This window comes from Zootoca vivipara, chromosome 8, assembly GCF_965207765.1.
Source record: "Zootoca vivipara chromosome 8, rZooViv2.hap1.1, whole genome shotgun sequence".
In the NCBI taxonomy this organism is placed as follows: Eukaryota; Metazoa; Chordata; class Lepidosauria; order Squamata; family Lacertidae; genus Zootoca; species Zootoca vivipara.
In genome coordinates, this window is record NC_142591.1 from 24,143,263 (window position 1) to 24,164,880 (window position 21,618).

A 21,618-nucleotide genomic window follows, 5' to 3' on the forward strand; every position below is an offset into this window, starting at 1 on the left:
CCTTCTACATTCCCATGGGAAAACCCACTGTTTACTGCTCAATCAGAGCAAACGTCAATGGGGTTTGCTCCGGATTAACGTCTGCTCGAATTTAGCACTAAAGAGTGGGTTTTCTGGGGGAAAGCTGGGGGGGGGGGCGCAAAGGCATAAGTACTCAGACCCATGCCTAGAAAGCATGAGACAAGCAGAAGTGTGAATGGTCACCGAAACTGACATTTTGCTCCACTAGGATTTTTTGAAAAGTATCCTGCTGCCTATGTGGGTCATTGCTGTGCGTGAAAAGAGACTTTCTACAAAAAGATCCGCTTAATAAGTGTGCATCTTTCATGGACAGCTTTAATTGCTGTCCATGAAGACTGAGAAGCTATCATTTTGCTCCTCTGGAATATCCTGATTGGTACCCTATTATTTACATAGCAGGGAGTTTGTTCTTCTGTCTTGTATTTCTAGTGTGGAAGGCTTACCATGGGCTGACTAACCATTGTGTGTTCAACACTATTAGGTAACAAAGGAACATTTGTGCACTTTCTGAGGCTCCAGTACCCAAGGAGTGCTTGATATTTGTTTGCACCATAAAAATGATATAATACTCAGGACCAGAAGACAGGGAATACAAATGGTGGCATTTTACATAGCAATGTTTTCAGGTTCCCAGTTGTTCTCTGTGCTCCATCATCAAGCCTCCAAAATAGTTGTGACCCGGTATAGCCATGAATATCTGCAGTTCTTTCAAATGCCATAAAACTTGCAGCAAGGTGGGGGAGGAAGTAACCATCTGTTTCAGAAATTGCCTATATGGTTTGATTTAAATTTTAAGACACAGAATCGTAGAATTGTAGCGTTGGAAAGGACCCTGGTATTTATTTACAGAAGCTTCCTAATCATCACAGATGAGCAGATCAAATGGCATCATTTGAAATGTTTTGGGAATGATACATTTTTGGCTATGTGGCTATTCTGCCCCTTGCCCCCGGCCGATATATTTTACAGCTGAGAATCTTCTTGTTGCCTTGCCATAATTCCAGCGATGATGGTGGAACAATGTCATGCTTCTGTAAATTAATGTAGCATTACCTGAAGGCAATGAAGCAGCTGAGTACGGCTGATTGAACATCCTCTCTGAGTTTATCATGGGAGAAAGTGCTTTTGAATGGCACAAAAATATTACCAGATTAAATACCCAGTTTAATGCGAGATGAGCGCGCAACCCCAGAGTCGGTCACGACTGGACCTAATGGTCAGGGGTCCCTTTACCCTTTACCTTTTTTACCATGAAGGTAATGAATAGAAAGAGTGGTTAGGCAGGATTGCATCTTAGGTTTTTTTCATGATTGATTCTTTAAATGGGGAAAATGGCAACTTAAAGAAAATAGACACTTAGTCAGATGTTGACAAGCTTGACACAGGGATTACAAACCCAAGCACGGCTCAGCTGCAAGTTTCCTGCATAAGGATTTGCCCAGTGTGAATGGGACCATTAGCTAGAAGGCACAAATGGCTGCTAGACGGGACTATGTTCGAAATATATAAGATTTGTACCTGATCAAGACATGCAACAATCCAACTCAATACGTAGTGTAATGTTTGAAAATGTCAATCACTTCTCCTACCTGGGCAGTTATCTTTCTACAAGGGCCGACATTGATGCCGAAATTCAGCATCACCTGAGCTCTGCAAGTGCAGCTTTCTCCCGACTGAAGTGCAGAGTGTTTGAGGACCAGGACATTTGCAGGCAAACCAAAATGCTTGTTTACAAAGCTATTGTACTATCATCCTTACTGTATGCTTGTGAAACATGGACCACTTATAAACGCCATCTCCAGCTCCTTGAAATATTCCATCAACGGTGTTTACATATCACCTGGGAAGACAGGCGAACTAATGCCAGTGTATTGGAAGAAGCAAAGATTACCAGTGTCGAAGCAATGATTCTTCAACATCAACTTCGTTGGACTGGTCATATTGTGTGGATGCCTGATTATCGTCTCCCAAAGCAACTACTCTATTCCAAACTTTAAAATAGTAAGTGTAATGCTGGTGGTCAACAAAAGAGTTCAAAGATTCTCTCAAGGCAAATCTAAAAAATGTAGTATAAACAACGACAACTGGGAAACACTGGCCTGCGAGCACTCAATTGGAGAACAGCCTTTACCAAAGCTGTCAAGGGCTTTGAAGACGCTCGAACTCAGGATGAAAGGGAGAAACGTGCTAAGAGGGAGGCACGTTTGGCAAACCCTCACCATGAACAACTCCCGCCCAGAAACCTATGTCTCCACTGTGGAAGGACGTGTGGATCCAGAATTGGCCTCCACAGTCACTTATGGACTCACTGTTAAGACCGCGTTCATGGAAGACAATCTTACTCGGCTACGAGTGATTGCCAAAGAAGAAGAAGAAGAGACATGCAACAGATTGTAATGTCATATGAGGTGGAAGAGCCCTGAGGCAGAAAAACAGACTGTACCGGTATAATACCAGACCAGGTGTGGAATTACCTATATCAATGATACTCTGCATTTTGGGAGGGGGGAGGGGGACCTTGCAAATAGAAAACTATTTCATACATACATACATACATACATACATACATACATACATACCCCCCCCTTTTTCTCCAAGGAGCTCAAGGTGGCCTACATGGTTCTCCCCTACCTCATTAAATCCTCACAACAACCGTGTGATGTAGGTTAGACTTAGAGGCAGTGAATGATTGGCTCAAAGTCATCCAGTGAGCTTCATTGCTGAGTGGGGATTTAAGTCCCGGTCTTCCACGTCCAAGCCTAACCAATCTGACCACTGTCCTCAAACTAGGACTAGAACTGTTCTAATTCATGTGCTAAGGTTGTTGTTGTTGTTATTTTTAAAAAAGTAAGGGTTTTGTTGGAGGCAGCATTCAAAGGTAGAATCCTGCGACTGCATCTGAATTAGGGCAGTCCATCGGACCACACATAGGTTATATCACCTCAACCTACTTCTTCTGTGTACCAGAGGGAGTTTAATCTCCTGATCTCCACTGCCTATCTAAGCCAGCTTAGTCAGTTCCTTAGCTCTGAGGACATACCGATCAGGAAGCATGACAAGATCTTTCTTGCTTCTCCCAAACAAGATCTGAATAGCAAAAGCAAAATCTTGGCTGCACACAGATGTAACTAAGTCTGCAGCACACCTAGTGACTACAAAAAAGATACCTATATTCACTTGCATACTTGTTTACACTTGCAGTGGCCAGATGATGTTAAGTAAGATTGGGTGCTGAGTTTCAATGACTTAAGAGCTGTTTAATTATAATTAGAAGTAAATATAGGGTTCCTGATTCATCCTAGGCAAAACTAGATTCATTGGCAGTATTCATGCAGAGTGTTTTGTTTTATGTTACAAGATAGATTTTTTAAAAAATAATAATAATAGGGATAGCTTTTCTAAAAATAGGGTTAAGAACTATGATTAAGGTTATTTCCTATGTCTTATAGAGCATCAGTAGATTTCATATTTTCATAGGATACTGCAATAGTTAAGGACTGGGTTTTCAAAAGAATCATATTAGTATTTTTTAGATACATTTCTATACAGTGGTACCTCGACATCTGAATGCCTTGACTTCCAAAGGTTTCGACTTATGAAGTCGGCAAACCCGGAAGTATTTTCGCCGTGTGCGCGGTCTGCACATGCGCAAAGCCCAAAATCACGCTTTGTGCAAAATGGACGCTTTGACAGCCGAAGGTTTCGACTTACGAAGAGCGCCGCGGAACGGATTGCCTTCGTAAGTCGAGGTACCACTGTATTACTGTTGTAAGATAAATTATAATGGATAATTTATTATGAGGTGCTTGTGTACATGTACAAATTATAGGTATTATATGTGGCTCTGGGTTGTGTCTAACTATGTCCTACTTTAAGCGCACCCACCCAAATAAATGAACATGAGTCAGTCATGATTAACAAGTTGATTGATTTCAGTAGGTCCGCTCTGAGTATTACCTGGTTCGATTCAGCTGCCTATATTTTTTCCTTCACTTGAGAAAGGAGTTGAGGGTTTATTCAATCGAGTAAACATGTTTACTTAGTAAGCTCAATGGGGCTTACTCTGTAGTGCGCTTAGGGCTACACTGTTAGGCTGCTTTTGTTAAAAAACAAAAGCACTAACCATGGGCGTACCCAGGATCAAAACTAGGGGGGGGCAAGGGGAGGGGCCAAGGCACGGAAGGGGAGGGGCCACAAAGTGGGCGGGAACAGCGAACTCGCGCTCCGCCGGGCTGTACCCCTCCCTAGAAGCAGGGCTGGTGGGCGGAGGCGGAGCCCAGCCCAGCGGAGCGCGAGTTTCAGCGTTCCCGCCCGCCGCGCCGCGCTCTCTGGTTCCCCGCCGCGCTTGGCCTTGCCAGAGGGCACGACGGGGAGCTGGAGGGAGGGCGCAGCGCGGCGGGCGGGAACGGCGAACTCGCGCTCCGCCGGGCTGTGCCCCTCCCTAGCAGCAGGGCTGGTGGGCGGAGGCGGAGCCCAGCCCAGCGGAGCGCGAGTTCAGCGTTCCTTCCCGCCGCGCCGCGCTCTCTGGTTCCCCGCCGCGCTTGGCCTTGCCAGACGGCGCGACGGGGAGCTGGAGGGAGGGCGCAGCGCGGCGGGCGGGAACGGCGAACTCGCGCTCCGCCGGGCTGTGCCCCTCCCTAGCAGCAGGGCTGGTGGGCGGAGGCGGAGCCCAGCCCAGCAGAGCGGAGCGCGAGTTTTGCGTTCCTGCCCACCGCGCCGCGCTCCCTGGTTCCCCGCCGCGCTTGGCCTTGCCTGAGGGCGCGCCGGGGAGCTGGAGGGAGGGTGCGGCGCGGTGCGGCGGGAATGGTGAACTCGCGCTCCGCCGGGCTGTGCTCCGCCTCTGCCCACCAGCCCTGCTTCTAGAGTAGGGCAGCTGCCCTAACTTGCCGCATGGTGGGTACGCCCTTGGCACTAACTAACACTTAACCATTGCCGGGAAGAATCTTGCTCCATTGTCATGAGTGGTTTGGCCTTAAATATGACATATCCCAACACTTGAAGAAACTGTTCACCTCTGATGTGCAGTAAAATATATCTCTAGAATTTATGGTCCTATCACTCAACCAATGGTCCACCTGATACTTGGACATTTCATATCAGCAACTTCAAAATCAATCAGTCTGCCAAAGAAATGCTTCTTGTCTCATGTAATGTTCTATGACTTCCCTTCTCCCAAATCCTTCCTGAAGGCTTGGCAGCTTTGCTTGAAGTTCTGTGCTGTGTTACCCAGAAAACTATTCCACAGCAGATAATGTTGGATGAATAGGTCAAATGGGTCTTGACATTTTCTTACAGGCATCTTAACATCTCTGGTATTATCTTACTGTTATTTTTATTTTCTCGGTGATCTCTGTACAGAAGGACTTTTACCTTACTGTACTGTACTGTACTGTACTGTACTGTACTGTATTGCAGTGGTACCTTGGGTTAAGTACTTAATTGGTTCCGGGGTGCCATTTGCACCCCGAAAAGTACTTAATCTGAGGGGCAATAGTGCGTGTGCACAAACCGCCAATAGAGCGCTCCTGCTCATGCGCGAACCACGCAGATCGCTTCTGCGCATGCCACGGAACCCGGAAGTAAACACTTCCGGGTCCGCGGAGCACTTAAACTGAAAGTACTCAAACTGAAGCATACTTAAACTGAGGTATGACTGTATAACAAATTCTATACCACCCTTCATCTGAGGATCACGTGGCGGTTTACAAAATAAAAACAAAAAAATGCAAGATTTGCAAAAAACAAAAACACACACACACAAAAACCACCCGCAAAACTACAAAAAATATATATTTGTGCAGCAGGGAAGCCATTCAGCATGGAAAAATTTGATAAAAGATTTCCTGGTTTTCCAAACACTTTTTGCATTGCAATACATTTCATCCCACCAGATGGTTAGAAGATTGGGATTGGGGTGTGCAGCATCAGCTACGAATAATGTTTGCACAATATATGCTACATAAAGGTAAAGGTAAAGGGACCCCTGACAGTTAAGTCCAGTCGCGAATGACTCTGGGGTTGCGGTGCACATCTCGCTTTACAGGCCGAGGGAGTCGGTGTTTGTCCACAGACAGTTTTCCGAGTCTTGTGGCCAGCATCACCAAACCACTTCTGGTGCAACGGAACATCGTGACGGAAACCAGAGCACCCAGAAACGCCGTTTACCCTCCTGCCCGGAGCAGTACCTATTAATCTACTTGCACTTTTGACGTGCTATCAAACTACTAGGTTGGCAGGAGCTAGAACTGAGCAACGGGAGCTCACCCCATCGCGGGGATTCGAACCGCCAACCTTCTGATCGGCAAGCCCAAAGGCTCGGTGATTTATACCACAGCGCCGCCCGCGTCCTGGACAAATGTGGTACATATCATGACATAATTGAGAGGTAGGAAAACAGTAGTGCCAGCAGGAAGGGTGGAATGAAATTGCAGCCCCACTATCCTCACATTACGGTAGGAAATCTAGAGCCCTGGTAGACTTCCATCTAGTCTGGTGCCTGTGCATGCTTATTCAAACTTAAACCAAGTGCAGTGAAACTTGTTCCTTAGTATGCACAGGAGACCAGTACAGTCGTACCTCGGGTTACGACCACCTCGGGTTGCGAACAATTCGGGTTACGAACTCTGTAAACCCGGAAGTATTTTTTAACGCACGCACGTCCCGCACATGCGCAGAAGCGATGCGCACGCTTTGCGCATGCGCAAAATGGCAGTTCGCGTCGCGTTCGGGTTACGAACTTTTCGGGTTACGAACTGCGACCCGGAACGGATCGTGTTCGTAACCTGAGGTATTACTGTATTAGCACCCCCAAAATAATAGGTATGTCAACCCATTAAATAATTTTAATTGGTTAAGAAGCAGCCTTTTAATCAATTAATGCATTGAACTCTAGATAGATAGATGATAGATAGATGATAGATAGATGATAGATAGATGATAGATAGATAGATAGATAGATAGATAGATAGATAGATAGATATAGATAGATGATAGATGTAACACCAAAAGGTTCAACACTGGTAACTTCTTAACATACTTCTTAACATTCTGCCTGCCCCTCAGAACTGGGCTGGGCCTCGGCGTCCACAGCCTCTCCTCTTCCTCACCTGCAGCAGCTACAAGCTGCCCAAGGGAAGAGGCTGGCAGTGGCGGCCATGGAAAGGCCTTGAAGAGGCAACAGGATTCTCCCTTGCAGCCGCCATCTTGGGACAAGCGCCGGCTCATCCTCCTCACCGAGCTCGGCAGTGGTGGCACTGGTGGGGAAAATAAGGACATTCTGGGATCAAATCAGAAGCCAGGATGGCTTTCGGATTTCTGCAACTGTCTCTAGAAAATCGGGACACTTGGAGGGCATGAAATTAAAAATCTGAGTTACAACAAATTAAAAATTAGTATTAATTTTTTTATAAAAAAAACTTTCTAGAGGGGTCCATTTCAAGCCTTCCTAAATGTGATGCCCTTTTTTCTGCTATGACTACTGAGATCCTAAAGTATGGGTAGGCAAACTAAGGCCCGGGGGCCGGATCCGGCTTAATCGCCTTCTAAATCTGGCTCATGGATGATCCGGGATCATGTTTTTACATGTGCCCTTTTATTTAAAATGCATCTCTGGGTTATTTGTGGGGCATAGGAATTCATTTATTTTTTCTTCAAAATATAGTCCGCCCCCCCCACAAGGTCTGAGGGACAATGGACCGGCCCCCTGCTGAGAAAGTCTGCTGACCCCTGTCCTAAAGGTTTTGATACAGATTCTTCCACCTTCCGACTAGATTCTACATGGCCGTGCGCTATTTCTGTTGCTGCAGATTCTAGATACTGACATGGATAACATGACTTGTACAGCACCAAGTCAATGTCTTTATAGAATAATCTGCTAAGCACAGCAGTGCCATTCAACAAGTACTGTAATGCATTTTTCCCCTGAATGAACTGATTTAGCTTCCAGCTGTTTAGTAGTTATTATTTGTTTGATAGATACGGAGCCATCAATGTAAATTCAGAGTAAGAACAAAAGCCTTGGTGACTAGGTTGTATCAAAAGCTTCAAGTAAATGGTGGGCTTGCAGCATTAATTGATTAATTGACTTGATAATTTAGTTTTTAAAAAATTGCCTCGATTAAAAAAAAACGGCTCTGGTTAATCAGGCAAGTCACTGAACCAACCTGCATTAATGAGGAGGTTTGCTCTTTTCTTTGTGGCTAGCAGTTTGGCTGGCCTGCTCAGTAGTGGCAGACCAAACATGTTTTAGTGCCTCATTTGCTAAAATAAATAAATGAATAAATAACAGCTATTTTGGAATGTTTCCAGCTTAACCTACCGCATGAGAACTAGGTATCCAAGAATCAACACTGAAAGTGAAAAAACTGTTCCAAAACAATCCTCACCTAATCAGGCTAAATTAAACACAGATTGTGAAAAGCCAGTACTGTATGTCCTATTAAAAAGCAGGAAAGAAACCACCAGGCTGGTATTATGGATAGTTACTGACTTGAATCCTGTCAGCACTATAGGCAATCTAAAATAGAAGAAAGTATTTCTGCCTGTGGCAATCTAGTCAGATATATATTAAGTAGAAGAAAAAATAGAAAATATAGGTCTGAATTGATTCTCGGACTCAAAACAGAAAACAAAAGATATGTTTCAGTGTCATTGGACAAATAAGCTGACCCATTATCTTGGCATAAGATTAACCTCAGAAACACAAGACTTATTTAAGAATAATGATGAGATTTTGTTTAAGGACTGCTTCTCCCTTCTATTAGAATGGCAGTTCCCTTTATCTTTCTCGGGTAGAATTGCTACAGTAAAAATGATTGTATTATCAAATATTAACTTCTTATTTAAGCATCTATCGATCAAAATAACTTCCTCATTATTAAATAAAGGGCAACAATTGATATTAAAATTTATTTGGCAAAAAAGAGAGACTAAAGGCTAAGATTTTGTATGATGGGGGGGTGGAAAGGAAAAATAGGAAGACTTCGTTTCCTAAACTTAAGCCTACTTTACATTTCTGTGATTAACTCGATAATAGATTGGACTATAAATCTGTATGAAGGCATATCAAAATTTGAACAAAATCTGATTAATCTTGCTACACAATTTATTATAGCGAGAACATGAAATTAGATCTTCTTTCCTCAAAGTCAAGTTTTTATTATCTGATATAATGAATATTTGGGATCACTTTAAAAGATTCCTCAGTCCAAACCCTTCACCTTTAGAGTCAATCATAGGAGCAATCATAAAAGGAGCAAGAAGCAGGTTTAAAATGTGGAAATCAAGCAACTTGTTCAGGATTCAGGAACTAGAAAAAGAGGGATGTATGATTTTGTCCTCAGAAATTAGAAGACAAATGCAGAAAAGTAATATTTGAGGTCTGAATATTTTCAAATCTGCACTAAGGTGCAATAACTTGTTAGAAGGCACACTTATAGGAGAGAAACACCCGAGTTTGAGAAGTTGGTGGTAACAAAAGAAAAACACCAGATAATTGCAAAAATATGCCATTTATTACTCAGATATTACACAGAGCAGGAACAAGTTAAAGATTACATGGTGAGATGCCTTCTGAATATCGGAGAAAATATATCTATGAATGTATGAGGGAAATTATGGTTGACAGAAGTTCTCCTTGAACTCAGAAATCAGAGAAGACTTATGAAATTATGAAAAGGTGGTATATCACACCTACAAAAATAAATAAGATCAACAAGGACTATACTGACATGCTGGAAATACAAAAAAGAGAAATATTTCTTTCATATGTGGTAGAAAAGCCCCTTGGCAAAAAAAAAGGGGGGGGGACAAATTTAGTCCATTTGCAGAGAGCTTTTGGTTGTGAATTCCCAATATACCTGGCGGTATTTGTATTAAATTATTTAGAGGGTTCAGTAAGGTAATAACATGCAGAATTAACTTCATATTTGCTGACAGATGCAAGAGTTGTATATGCGGGAAAGCAGAGAACCATCATAGTGCCATTTGTCAAAGAATAGTATTATAAAATATGGGAATAGACATCAATGGCAAAACCAATGTATTAAATTAAATTTAAGGAGCAAAACTATAGATAATGGGTTGTTGTTTTTATTGGTAGAGTAGGTGAGTCGGTCATCATACAAGACATGGGGCAATTCCAGGAATACCACATGGATTAACAACTTTCTGAAGCAATGTTGTTGGAATTGTGTTGCTCCTTTGTTATACTGCATCCTTTATTTTTATTACCTGATTTGTATCTTATCGTGTGTTATTCAACAAGATGGATATTTGAAAACTTTAATAATAAAAAAGACAATTCTGGCTTGATATAAAATACATGCTGCTCAAGTTATGAGCACAAAAGTAGAACTATTATGAAACAAATGGAGTACACAGATGAGGATTGATGAGAAAACATAAAGACTTAAAAGCTGGTGCTGTTAAGTCTGATAGGTGTCATTCTAGTCAATCATGGTCACCTTGGGGGTAACTACCGTACTGTACTGCCTGAACAGATAGCAACTTTAAGTTCTGCAGTGTAAGGAGATGGCAAGACTGCTGGGAAGAATTGGAGGAGGTAGCAGAAGATTAGAGAGTATCTGTCAACCTTATGGCTTTAATTCCTGAGTGGCATGAAAGGCATTCTAGCCAAGTATTTTGCAGCTAAGTATTAATAAAGCATTTCTGAAGGCTAAATTGATAAGCAACTTAGTATCACAAGATTACAGATTGCTTCCAACAGAAATTCTCCTTACAGAAAAACCTGGTCTGGATGACAACAAACTGCAACAAGACATTATCGTATGGTGGCATTTGTACAGTGCTAGATATTCTAAAAGTGAAATACATTGTTGAACAAATTTTGTGAAAGCAGACTTTCTTAAAGGGAGTGGAACAAGATAGAGAACGTGCTTAGAGTACTGCAACCTTGTCTTGAAGTGTCAAGAGCTGCTTGAAGGTAAAAAATATGTTCCTCCGTGTTGTGGTTTCTCTGTACTGTAGCTCATTTATCAAATGGTTTGAAAAGTTCTAACAGTCATCCAGAATATATTAGCAGTGCTGATGGATGACTTGAGAGAAGATGAGCTTGGGAGATCTTTAAAAATATGAAGCAAATGGTCTTGACCCAAGTATCAAGATACTGCAACGCTTCCAGCAGGCTTGTGGTTGCATCTCATGAACAACACAGATGCTTCAATGCAAAAGGCCAAGTTGGTCAACCAGACTGTTTTCCAGCTAAAATAGAGAACTATTTTTCTAGAACTGCAATTTCTGATCCAGAAGCAGACTACAAAGCTGCTGAAACTTCTACACCTTCCACACCTGATGCAGCAAATATTGCATATGCATTACTAAGTGAAATTCAAGAGTATGCCAGATAGCAGGTCAATAACTTTGCTGACCTCCTCGTCTGGTAGCAGACAAATTAACTACTTGCAAGTTTGGCGAGAAAAAGAAGTTGTAATCAAACTATTTCAATGGCTTGAGAAAACATTCAGTGCAGCAGGAACCACTGTCAATAAGCTTTGCCCATCTATAAACTTGGATAATGTTTTTTGCTTGTTTTCTTTTCTGGTAAATATGCCAAGAGGTTAAAAAAAATATTTTATTTCTTATAATCTTTATTTTGTTATGTGCAAATGTATGTGATGTATGTGAACTGAAATTCTATTCATCGACTTAATTTGGAGTTCAGCCCTAGCCTAAGCATCTCTTGATGTTGCTCTCTTTGCATATCTGGCTTTGTATCTGCCTATGTTTTTCCTTAATTGAGTGGAAGACAACCTTTTAGTCAATCATTTTAAAGGCAATATTTAATCATTTTTTCTTCAGGAGGTGAAGAAATTTGCCAAGAAACCATTTATGAATTCTCCCCAAGTTGTATGCAATTTCTCATATTCAAATGCTCCAGAAGTCTCCGCAAGCAGCCACAATAATGGTAAGCATAACCACAGACTTTCGAAGCTGTTGTAATATAAAGTTTACATAAAATACTGAAGGTACTAAAAATGAAGTAAGCTGGGAACACGAAACCGTTACTGGAAATTAGGACAGAACTGGAAGATGCATATATGACAGTGAATCTGGTATTGTTAAGGAATGGATAAATAAATAAATAAATAAATAAATAAATAAATGTATATAATAAATGCAAAGAGGCTTACAGTGCAGTCCTAACCATACCTATTCATAATTAAGCCCTATTGAATTCAATGTGACGTACTTACTAGTAAGTGAGGTTAGGATTGCAGTCTCAGTGTGTTGATGGATGGGATATGAATGGAAAAATTTAAAAGGTAAAACAAGATGGAGAAGTACATCTGAACAGGTAAAAACCAAGGTGATGGGTGCAAATAGATGGAGTGAATGGACAATGGAAGAGATAGAGATACTAATCAATAATAGTAGGTGAAATCAATGTAGGTAGAATTGAGCAGAAATCTTAAGAGAAATAAAACGAAAGCGATGAGTAGGAGATACATGTAAAGAGGACTGGTTAAATAGAACGGTTAGAAAATGGATATGTAATAATTGGAAAGAATGGTGAGTTTGTAAGAAGAGAATGTAGAAATGCTGGTCTGATGAACAGATGGGAGATAATGGGATACATAAAGAGAGTGAGTGAGAAAATGAGTACAGTACATGCAATAGGTTGGTAGTTTGTAGGTGGATGGGAATGGCAGTCTGAATGGGCAAAAACCAACTACATTATATTTTACGAATGTAGAGCCTATGGATGGGTGGGGATGTTGGGAGATGAAGTGAGATGAATGTAGATGAGATGAGAAGATGGAAAAGGCAATGGGCTGATGGTACGATGATGTGGGTGGACCATGAAGTTGCATGGAAGTAAAACATAAAAGGGACAGGCAAATGAGTAGATGGAAAGGATGATCGTGTTAGGTGGCTAAACCAGATCACCATTGGAAGGGAAGAGTCTGAAAGGACAGAGATAGATGAGAGGGGATGAAGGGTTGGCTAAGCAAAGATGGGAAGGCTGAAGGGGGACAGAACAGATGGAGGTGAAGTTGATGAATGGGTGGACCTGAAGGTTACAAGGGCAAAGGGTGCCAAGGCTGGGGCTGAGCAGAGGAAGCGGTGAGGGGCTGGGTGCCTGCTTCCTTGGGGCTGGGGGCTTGAAGGGCAGCCCTGCCGTCCCTCCAACCCACCTCAGCACAGTCTGAGTGGTGGTGGCCTTTTTTAATGGGGGGAGAGGTGGGGACCCCCAATCTCCTCAAAAAGTTGGGTCCAGCCCTCCCTCCATGCTTGCTACCAGCACCAGCAGCGCTCCTTCCGACAGAGCCCACGGCACACCAGCGCCCCCAACCATAGACCACCCTCCCCACTTCCCCCCTCCTGCTGCTGCTCCTCCTCCAGTCCCCTCCCCTCCCGTCGCTCCTCCCCCTTCCTCCCGGCGGCCATTGGCCCAATCCCCGCCGCCCCCTCGCGCCGCCGCTCAGCTGAGGAGACAATGGGCGATCAAAGGAGGGGAGGGGGAGGAGGAGGAAGAGGATGGCGCTAGGCGAGGCTGGAGCCCGGGCGTGTGGCACTCTCTCTGCGCTCGATTAGTGAGCCTAGTGGGAGGCTCGGCCAGGCAAGGCAGCCGACGGAGCGAGGCGCGGGGAGGGACGCCCGAGTGGCGGCGGGTGAGGGGAGTCGCCGCTGCTGCTGCTCCTGCAGCTGCCTCTTCCTCGCGCGCGCGGCGGCGGCGCCCCCCCGCCCCCTACACCCTCGTCGCCTTCTTCTTCTCCTTCTTCTCCCGCGCCTCGCGAGCAAAGTGTGCGAGAGTGAGTGCGAGTGCGAGTGAGCGAGAGCCCCGTTGCGCAGCTTGCTCTGCGCACAAGCACCACCACCACCACCAGCGGAGGAGGAGGAGGAGGAGGAGGGCGGCAGAGGCACCACCAACCACCACCAGCAGCACCACACGGGCATTGGGAGAGAGAGTGGGGGGAGAGGAGCCAGACACGCGCGCACGCACACACAGAAAGCAGGAGGAGGAGGAAGAAGAAGAAGAGGAGAAAGAAGGAGAGAGGCCACGACAGACACTCAACTGAGACAAAAGTATCTCCAAACCACCACCCAACTCCACCTTGGGAGGCGGGCGCCTCAGCATGGCTTCCGAGGAACTCTACGAGGTAACACAGACCCTTGAGCTTCCTCTCCCCCCCCACTCCAACTCCACAACCCCCCACCCCACCCCGTGGCCCCCGCTTTCCTCACTCTCGCCCCTCCATTTTAAGTGCTAACGCTTTAAAAAAAAAACCCAACACCCTTGCATTTCTTTCTCCCCTCTCTTTCTCTTTTCCTTGGCGGGGCCCTGTAGGCGCCCGCCCGCGCGCGCGCTCCCGCCGGCCCGCGTGCGCGTGTTTCCAAATTGCGAGCTTTTCGCCTCCCTGCCCTCCCCCAGTTTCGCTAGAGAAGAGGACGGAAATATGACTGAAAGGAGGAGACGGCAAAGTGTTGCCATTGGCTTGCGCTTTCTCTTCTCCTCTCTTCTTGCCCGCCTTCTCCACCTCTCCCACACACACACACACACACACACACCCCACCGCCCGGCCCCACAACCCTCTCCCAACTCCACAGCCGCCCCTTGCCCTCTCCGGTCTCGCCACTCGCACTCCACGAGGGAGGGGGGAGGGGAGGGGGGAAGGAAGGGTGGGTGGGTTCCGGACGGTGGGTTGCAAGAGCTGACAGCCACGACTTGCTCAGACTCTTCTTGTGCACCCAAAGTGAGCTTGTTGTGTATCCCCCCCCCCGGTAGTGTGCACAAATGCGTGCAAAAGCCATGCCCCCTCTAGGGCGGGCACGAGGAAGGGTTTCTTTCTTTCCTGGGATCGTCTTTTGAAACTGCCTTGACATCTTAGCCTTGCAGCAAGCCAGCTGAGTTGATGCACAGCATGAAACATTCAAAAACGATATGCCTCCACGTTGTTGTTTTTTCAGGAAGGCAAGTTTTTCTTTAATTTTGAAAAAAGAATATGGGGGGGGTAGGTTCAGAGCCGGTGCTAAAGAGACGTCATCCTTTTTGCACTACTATGTGATCCTGTGGTATAGATTGGAGTCTTTAGCTTTGCCAGCGAAAGGGGGCAACTGCTTTAACTTTGAATTCCAAGTTTTCACATCTCTAATGTATGTGGATGCACATTGGAAATCCTCTTCAATGCAACTTCCTGGTTTTGATATTAATGAAGTGTTGTATTGGGGCTCTGCAACAATAATTATTTTGGAACCATTGGAACCCATTTGGTAAATATCCGTTCACTGAAGAAACAATAGTTCTCTTGTCCTTTAGGCAAATACATATTTAGAGTGTGTGTTGGTATTTTTAGATTGTTACTGTTTATCTGAATCTGAATTTTTTAGAAAGAACTGAAATATACTGGAAAAAAGTATGAAACTTGGGACTGCAATCCAAAACACAATAGTAAGGAGCAAGCCCTGCTGAACACTTTGGAACTTTCTTCTGAGTAAACATGAATAGGATTGCGCAGCTAAGTGCCTTACCAATGTACTAGGAGGAACTTCTTGTGAATGAGGAATAGATCCTATTCAGTCATAGCTATACACATGTTTGCTTTGAGTGAGTTTGATGAATAAAGTTTCTGAACCACTAAACCAATAATAGGAAGGTTTGGTATCTCATAGTTAATGGTTGTGAAGATTTCACCCGTCTTCAGAGTTGAAGCCAAACTAAGCCTTGGATGAAATGTGGGAGAAAGAAAAAAAAACTTTATGACTGAGTTCACTAAATTAGCCTTACTCAAACCTTTAATTGAATGTTGTGGTGATCAAGGCAGATGACTTCATGGAGTGGTCGCCTCTGGATCATCCAACAGTTAATATGGACCTCAACCATTAAGGTGGTAATCAATGTATCATTCAGTCATGCTTATTAGCTATGGAAACTGGTGTCTCTTCGTCACACTAACTAAATGAGTTGGAAAGGTGATTTGGATATTAAGGCATAAAAATATACCAGATGCTGGATGGAAATACCATTTGGGACCTAACCAGTGCCTGGAATACTTCATTAAATGAAGTAAGTTGGCCAGTCCCATGAGTAAGGTTGTTGATATGGAAACATTATTTTCAAATATTTTGTCTTATTTTTTAGAGCACCATAGATCATCCATTCTGCTTCTTTTTACAAATACTCACTCTTGAAATATATTAACACAATTACATTGTTTAAAAATGCCAGAGTTGCTTGATGATCGTTGTCCTTCATGCCAAGTTTCAGGTAGAAGACTGGCTATGCCTGTGAAGGGGTGAACAGATATCCCATTTAAGTGGGATAAATGTCTTGTTCAGATACAGCTGTGATGCAGTCTGGTCCTGTATAGAATTCTGCAGTGATTTGTTGGGAATTGCTAATGTACGTGCTAAATGAAAGGGGCAGGCCATGGTCTCTTTCTTGGGCATTGGTGTTTTTAGCCTTCAGAGTTGGAATGAAGTGGCATTGCGTTTGGTCTAAATGATGAACACGATGTAAAGATTTACAGCCGTCTTTGCCATGATATTTTTTAGAACTACAAACAAAAAAACTATCAACGGAATATAAATTTTGATTACTGGATGTTTTAGAAATAAAAGAAACTCCTTGGAAATTCTGTCTTTCCCATGAAATACTTCTGCTGTTTATGGTTGAAAAATATGGATTGTTGAGTTTTTACATATATATAGTTTTATAATTTTTATTTAGTGCTGAAGATAATATTCGAGAGAGTTCTCTGCAACTCAAAGAAAAGCAACTTGATAGACCAACATTTTGTTTCTTTTCTGGAAAATAACTTGGAGAAGCAACAGGTCAAATGTACTGGATATAGTTCTCTTGGATTCATCTAATAGTTCAAAGCAGGAAACAGAAGACCAGTTGAAGAGGAGCAAAGTTTAGGAGTCTTGCACATCACAGTCATTTATCTAAAGGCATTCCTGAAGTTATAAGTCAAATATTCATTCAAGGAGTTGGAGAAAGTCATTGAATGTGACTTTGTTTTATCTTTTCACCTGAATCTATACACATGGAATTTTGCTCTTTATTAATGGCATCACAGTATTCTCATATTAGGATATTCTATGCACATTTTTTACTTGAAACTCAAGCAAAATCTATAGGTTGTTTGACTCTGAATTAAATATCTACCACTTATCTCTAGAAGCATGAGGAAGCCATTAACCAGACAACTTGCTTTGCTAACTTACCCAACACATGACCCAAGCAATACCGTACTTCTTTTGAGGATTATTTCTCTTATTTGGATTTTGGAATTAATAATTTCACCAAATTATCTCAGATGGTGAATCTTAAATATCTTGTTTATGAAGATAATGGGATTTTAAGTACAATGAACAGGTTTGCTTTTGGTTTGTTTGTTTTTTAGGATGGGTGCTCTGCACTGTATCAGTTTCAAGATACGGTACCTAAATTTTGGCCTGCCATTAAGTAGACATGATCCAGAACTGTATGCTGTTGATTTTACAATACTCAAAATATTAAGCCCATTAGGTTGAGGCTTTTTCAGATTGGTTACAGGGTAGTTGTTTGTGTTCTGCTTTTTGCATGTGTTGCAGTGGGGAAGAAAATGAGGACAACATAAAATGAATAATATTCAAAGCCCATCTGTACCCATATGAAATTGCCTGACCATTATGATTTTCAGAGGCCCTTCTTTGGGTGCCCATCTTTGAAGATGAGATGGGTGGTAACTGGGGATAGGGCCTTCTTGGTGGTGGCACTGTTGCTCTGGAATGTCCTCCCCAGATACGTTTGTCTACATTTGTCTTCCCATCTGGTTTTATTAGATGTGCAGTGGACAATTTGATAGCTTTAGCAGCTCTACTAGTAAGTTCCTTTTGCTGTTTTATATTCTGAAAGTGTGTACTATACTTGTGGTAACTTTGGTAAGTTTATTATGATTGGTTTTCTCTTTGTATTTGGATGTTGCATTGCAAATTTTCTTGAAAGATTAAAACATATGGGGGGCACCTTAAATAAAAAATAGGCTACTATCCAACTGCCTGATCAACAGGCTAGCTAACTGGAAAATCTGTAGTTGCTCTAATAAGTAACATCAATGACTGATGTTTCTTTATTCCTGACCTATACTGTCTCCTAGATTTGGGGCGGTTTGCATTCTGAAAGGGTGTATACTAGATAACACACTATGTGTGTTAAAACATGTACTTACTTCAAATACTGGCCATCAAAGGACAGCCCAAGTAAAAAGATTCATCAATTCCAAATTATGATCAGGTTTTGGTGTTTGTCTAGGAAATGGGTGAACCAGGCAGACAGGCATGGCTAACTCTTCTCAGTGTGTCCTTGCTGTTCAGATTTGACACATGTATGGAATAATTGAAATAATATCAACTGAACTGAGAATTATAAAGGGAGGTATGGTCTCAAGTACATAGAGACCAGGTAACTTCCAAATAGTATTGAGTTATTAGCAGTATGATGCTCAACTAGAATTTTATTTCAACCTAGCTAGCTATATTGTTTATGGCAAGCAACTACCGTTGATTTTTATTGGCGAATGAGACAATTTAAATTTAGTTGGTGTGTGAGTTTTGTATTTAAAATTGAAGCTATAGCCATCACAAGAATTCAGAGTGTACAAATGTATTGTAACCATTACTCACAATTGAATAGACATAAGAGAGAAAGGCATGGATATGGGAAAAGACAATATTGAAACAAACCAAACTGGACAAAAGCTAAGCTTTGTACATGTTGAAGATTCTTGGGGCTTCAAAGCTCCCCATAGTATGGAAGACGCTGAACTAGAATGATTATGAAAATAGCTTTAAATGGGAATCCGGAGAAGAGAAAAGCTGGCAAGAGCTAAAGTAGGACAGAGGGTGCTATAATGTAGTGGTCAATTTGCATCATAGGCAGCATTGGCATTTCCAAAATATGTAGTACACCCCCAATGCTTGGGGATGTGTGGTAGGTTTGCAGTAGGGAGCTTCAGCCAGTAGCAACTCCCTTGTGAGCCTGGAGTCTCCCAGCTCTCCTTTACGTTTTATGTATCCCAGCAGCAAAAATGTCAGAGTGTTAACTGACGCTTAAGCATGGAGAATTTAGAAGGATATGATTCTTGAGATGAAATGCTGTGAGGAATGAAATAGGAAACTTTCCTGGTTGGTTCTGACCAGTGTTTCTCAAACTTGGGTCCCCAGCTGTGGTTGGACTACAACTCCCATCATTCATTGCTAGCAGGACCAGTGGTCAAGGATGATGGGAGTTGTAGTCCAACCACAGCTGGGGACCCAAGTTTGAGAAACACTGGTTGAGACCAAAGTTCATCTGGTCTAGCATTCTGTTACCACAAGTGGCCAGCTAGGTTCTTTGTTGGAGTTTGTTGGTAATGGCCATTTCCCCCACTGTTGTCTAATCAGAGATACAAGGAGTTTGAACATTGAGGTCCTGCTTGGTTATCATGACTAACAAATGTTGATACAATTCCCTCTATGAATTTGTCCAGTTCTTTCTTAAAGTTACCTATACCTAACCTGTAAAGGCCACCCATTGATAATGAGTTCCAAGATAATAATCTGTTTGATTGTAGTATAGTATTTGGAATGGGTTGATGCTTTCTAAAGATGAATTTATTACACGTATATCATATTTCTGTAAGAAATTGCATGTGTCCAGCATATTTGCCAAATAGCAGTGAATATATGTTGGTTTCACCATGTGTATACATGCTTGGCGTTCTCTGGCTTCTGATTGTGTGAACACGAATACATGTGGTTTCCAAGTCTTAATTGGAAATATTTCTTATACTCTACAGAGTGAGATAATTTAGCATGTTTATTTTACTTGTATTTAGTAAACAAAACTGAAAGCTTTGAAACTGCAGAGCTTGCCTAATATTGTAGTTGTACTTGGTTTCCATTCATTGTTACCAATGAACTTATGAAATGGAAAATTTTCTGTAGAAAAATAAAAAAACTAGAAAAATTTCCATGAAGAATGCCCATCTGACATGCTTGTCCCTGAGAAGAGATTATAACTCCTGATCAAGAGTTCTTTGAGTACAGAATTCAGAATCCCGGTTGATCCTTTAAAAAAAAACCCCAACAACAACTAAATAGCTAAGTATCCTTGATGCAAACATGATGGGTTGGATCTCGGTTGTTATATTTTGAAGAGCAAAAAAGAGGACACTATGATAACTCTCATTTTAAATACCCCTACTACAGGGTGAGTCTTTTAAAAGAGGCCCTGTGGAACATGTGTACTCTGTATCCACGGGGCCTCTTTTAAAGGACTCACCCTGTATATGTAGGCTATAGAAGCTGTGATATATTGCTGAGGGGGGCAGGAGAAGAGAAGAGGAAAGCAAGTCTTCAACCACCAGTTATGTCTCTGTCTCATCCAGAAAGTATATCCAGAGACATTTTGGCAAATTTACAAAATCCACCCAGGCAAGTTTTTTACCCCTGACAAAGAGGACGTGTCCTGGAAAAAGAGGACACATGGTAACCCTAATTAGACTTAAGTCATGTTTAGAGCTGTTGAAATCAGTGGTGCTTGGGTTGGCCATGACTAACTTATCCATTTGACTTCATTATGTTTACTTGGATCCAACCCATTGCATAGATATAGTACAGTGGTACCTCTGCTTACGAATGTCTCTACTTACGAATGTCTCTACTTACGAACGGAGCTCCGTCCGCCATCTTGGATGCAGTTTAGATAGGATTTTTTCTACTTACGAATTTTTAGATAGGGTTGCTTCGACTTACGAATTTTTTCTCCCAGTGCATTCCTATGGGATTCGACTTACAAATGTGCGTTCGGAACGCATTAAATTCGTAAGTAGAGATACCACTGTAATGGTAAGTAGAGTGAGCTGTTGCAAGGGTTGAAGGAAGAACACATTTCCTAGTTCATGTTTCTGAATGTTGACAAAGTGAAATGTAATTGTGTGTTGTTTCTGTATATTATTTTGTTTAAAATGCTTAAATGTTTTAAACGTTTTGCATATTGTCCGATGGAGATATTGTGAAGTAGCAATATTTGGGGAGATAAGATGTAAATAAAGTTAGTGGTTTTTTTGAGAAGATAATAGGAGACCTAGCTTTAAACTAATTCCTCAGTACGTATTACAAAGAACTATCTACTTTTAGTAAAAATGTGCATGAAATATGCAATATTAGTCTTGGGCATAAATATATCCTTACATTAGTTGGTTATGATGTTGCTCGTATGCAGTTTTTTGATGCCTCATTATATTTAAACAGAACTACTCATTTGATGCTATATGGAAACTACTGCTAAGAACACTAGCTCTTTGCATATACTGTATTTTCCTGCGTATAAGACTACTTTTTAACCCAGGAAAATCTTCTCAAAAGTCGAGGGGGGGGTCATCTTATACGCGAGTATATCCCAAACTCTATATTCTGACTGGAAAAGTTGGGGGTCGTCTTATACGCCCAGTCGTCTTATACGTTGGAATATACGGTAGATGTTTACAGCCCTGTTTTCAAAGTCAAAACAGTGTTTGAAAGACTAGGTTGTAAAAGCTGAAGTGGGTAGGCATTGTCTTGCACTTGTGGGGTAGTTTGAGGATAAACCTTTTACTGAGGATTGTGCTTGAG

The 21,618-nt window shown here is 42.4% G+C and overlaps 1 protein-coding gene across 1 annotated transcript in view; it reads left to right on the top strand.

The window, feature by feature from the left end:
- The first annotated feature begins 13,490 nt into the window (after positions 1 to 13,490).
- Positions 13,491 to 21,618, top strand: part of CDYL (chromodomain Y like) — a 92,857-nt gene continuing 84,729 nt past the window's right edge. The window contains exon 1 of the mRNA XM_035126396.3: positions 13,491 to 14,141. Coding sequence (XP_034982287.1) covers positions 14,118 to 14,141 — 24 coding nt within the window. The 5' untranslated portion in view covers positions 13,491 to 14,117. The remainder of the gene's footprint in view (positions 14,142 to 21,618) is intronic.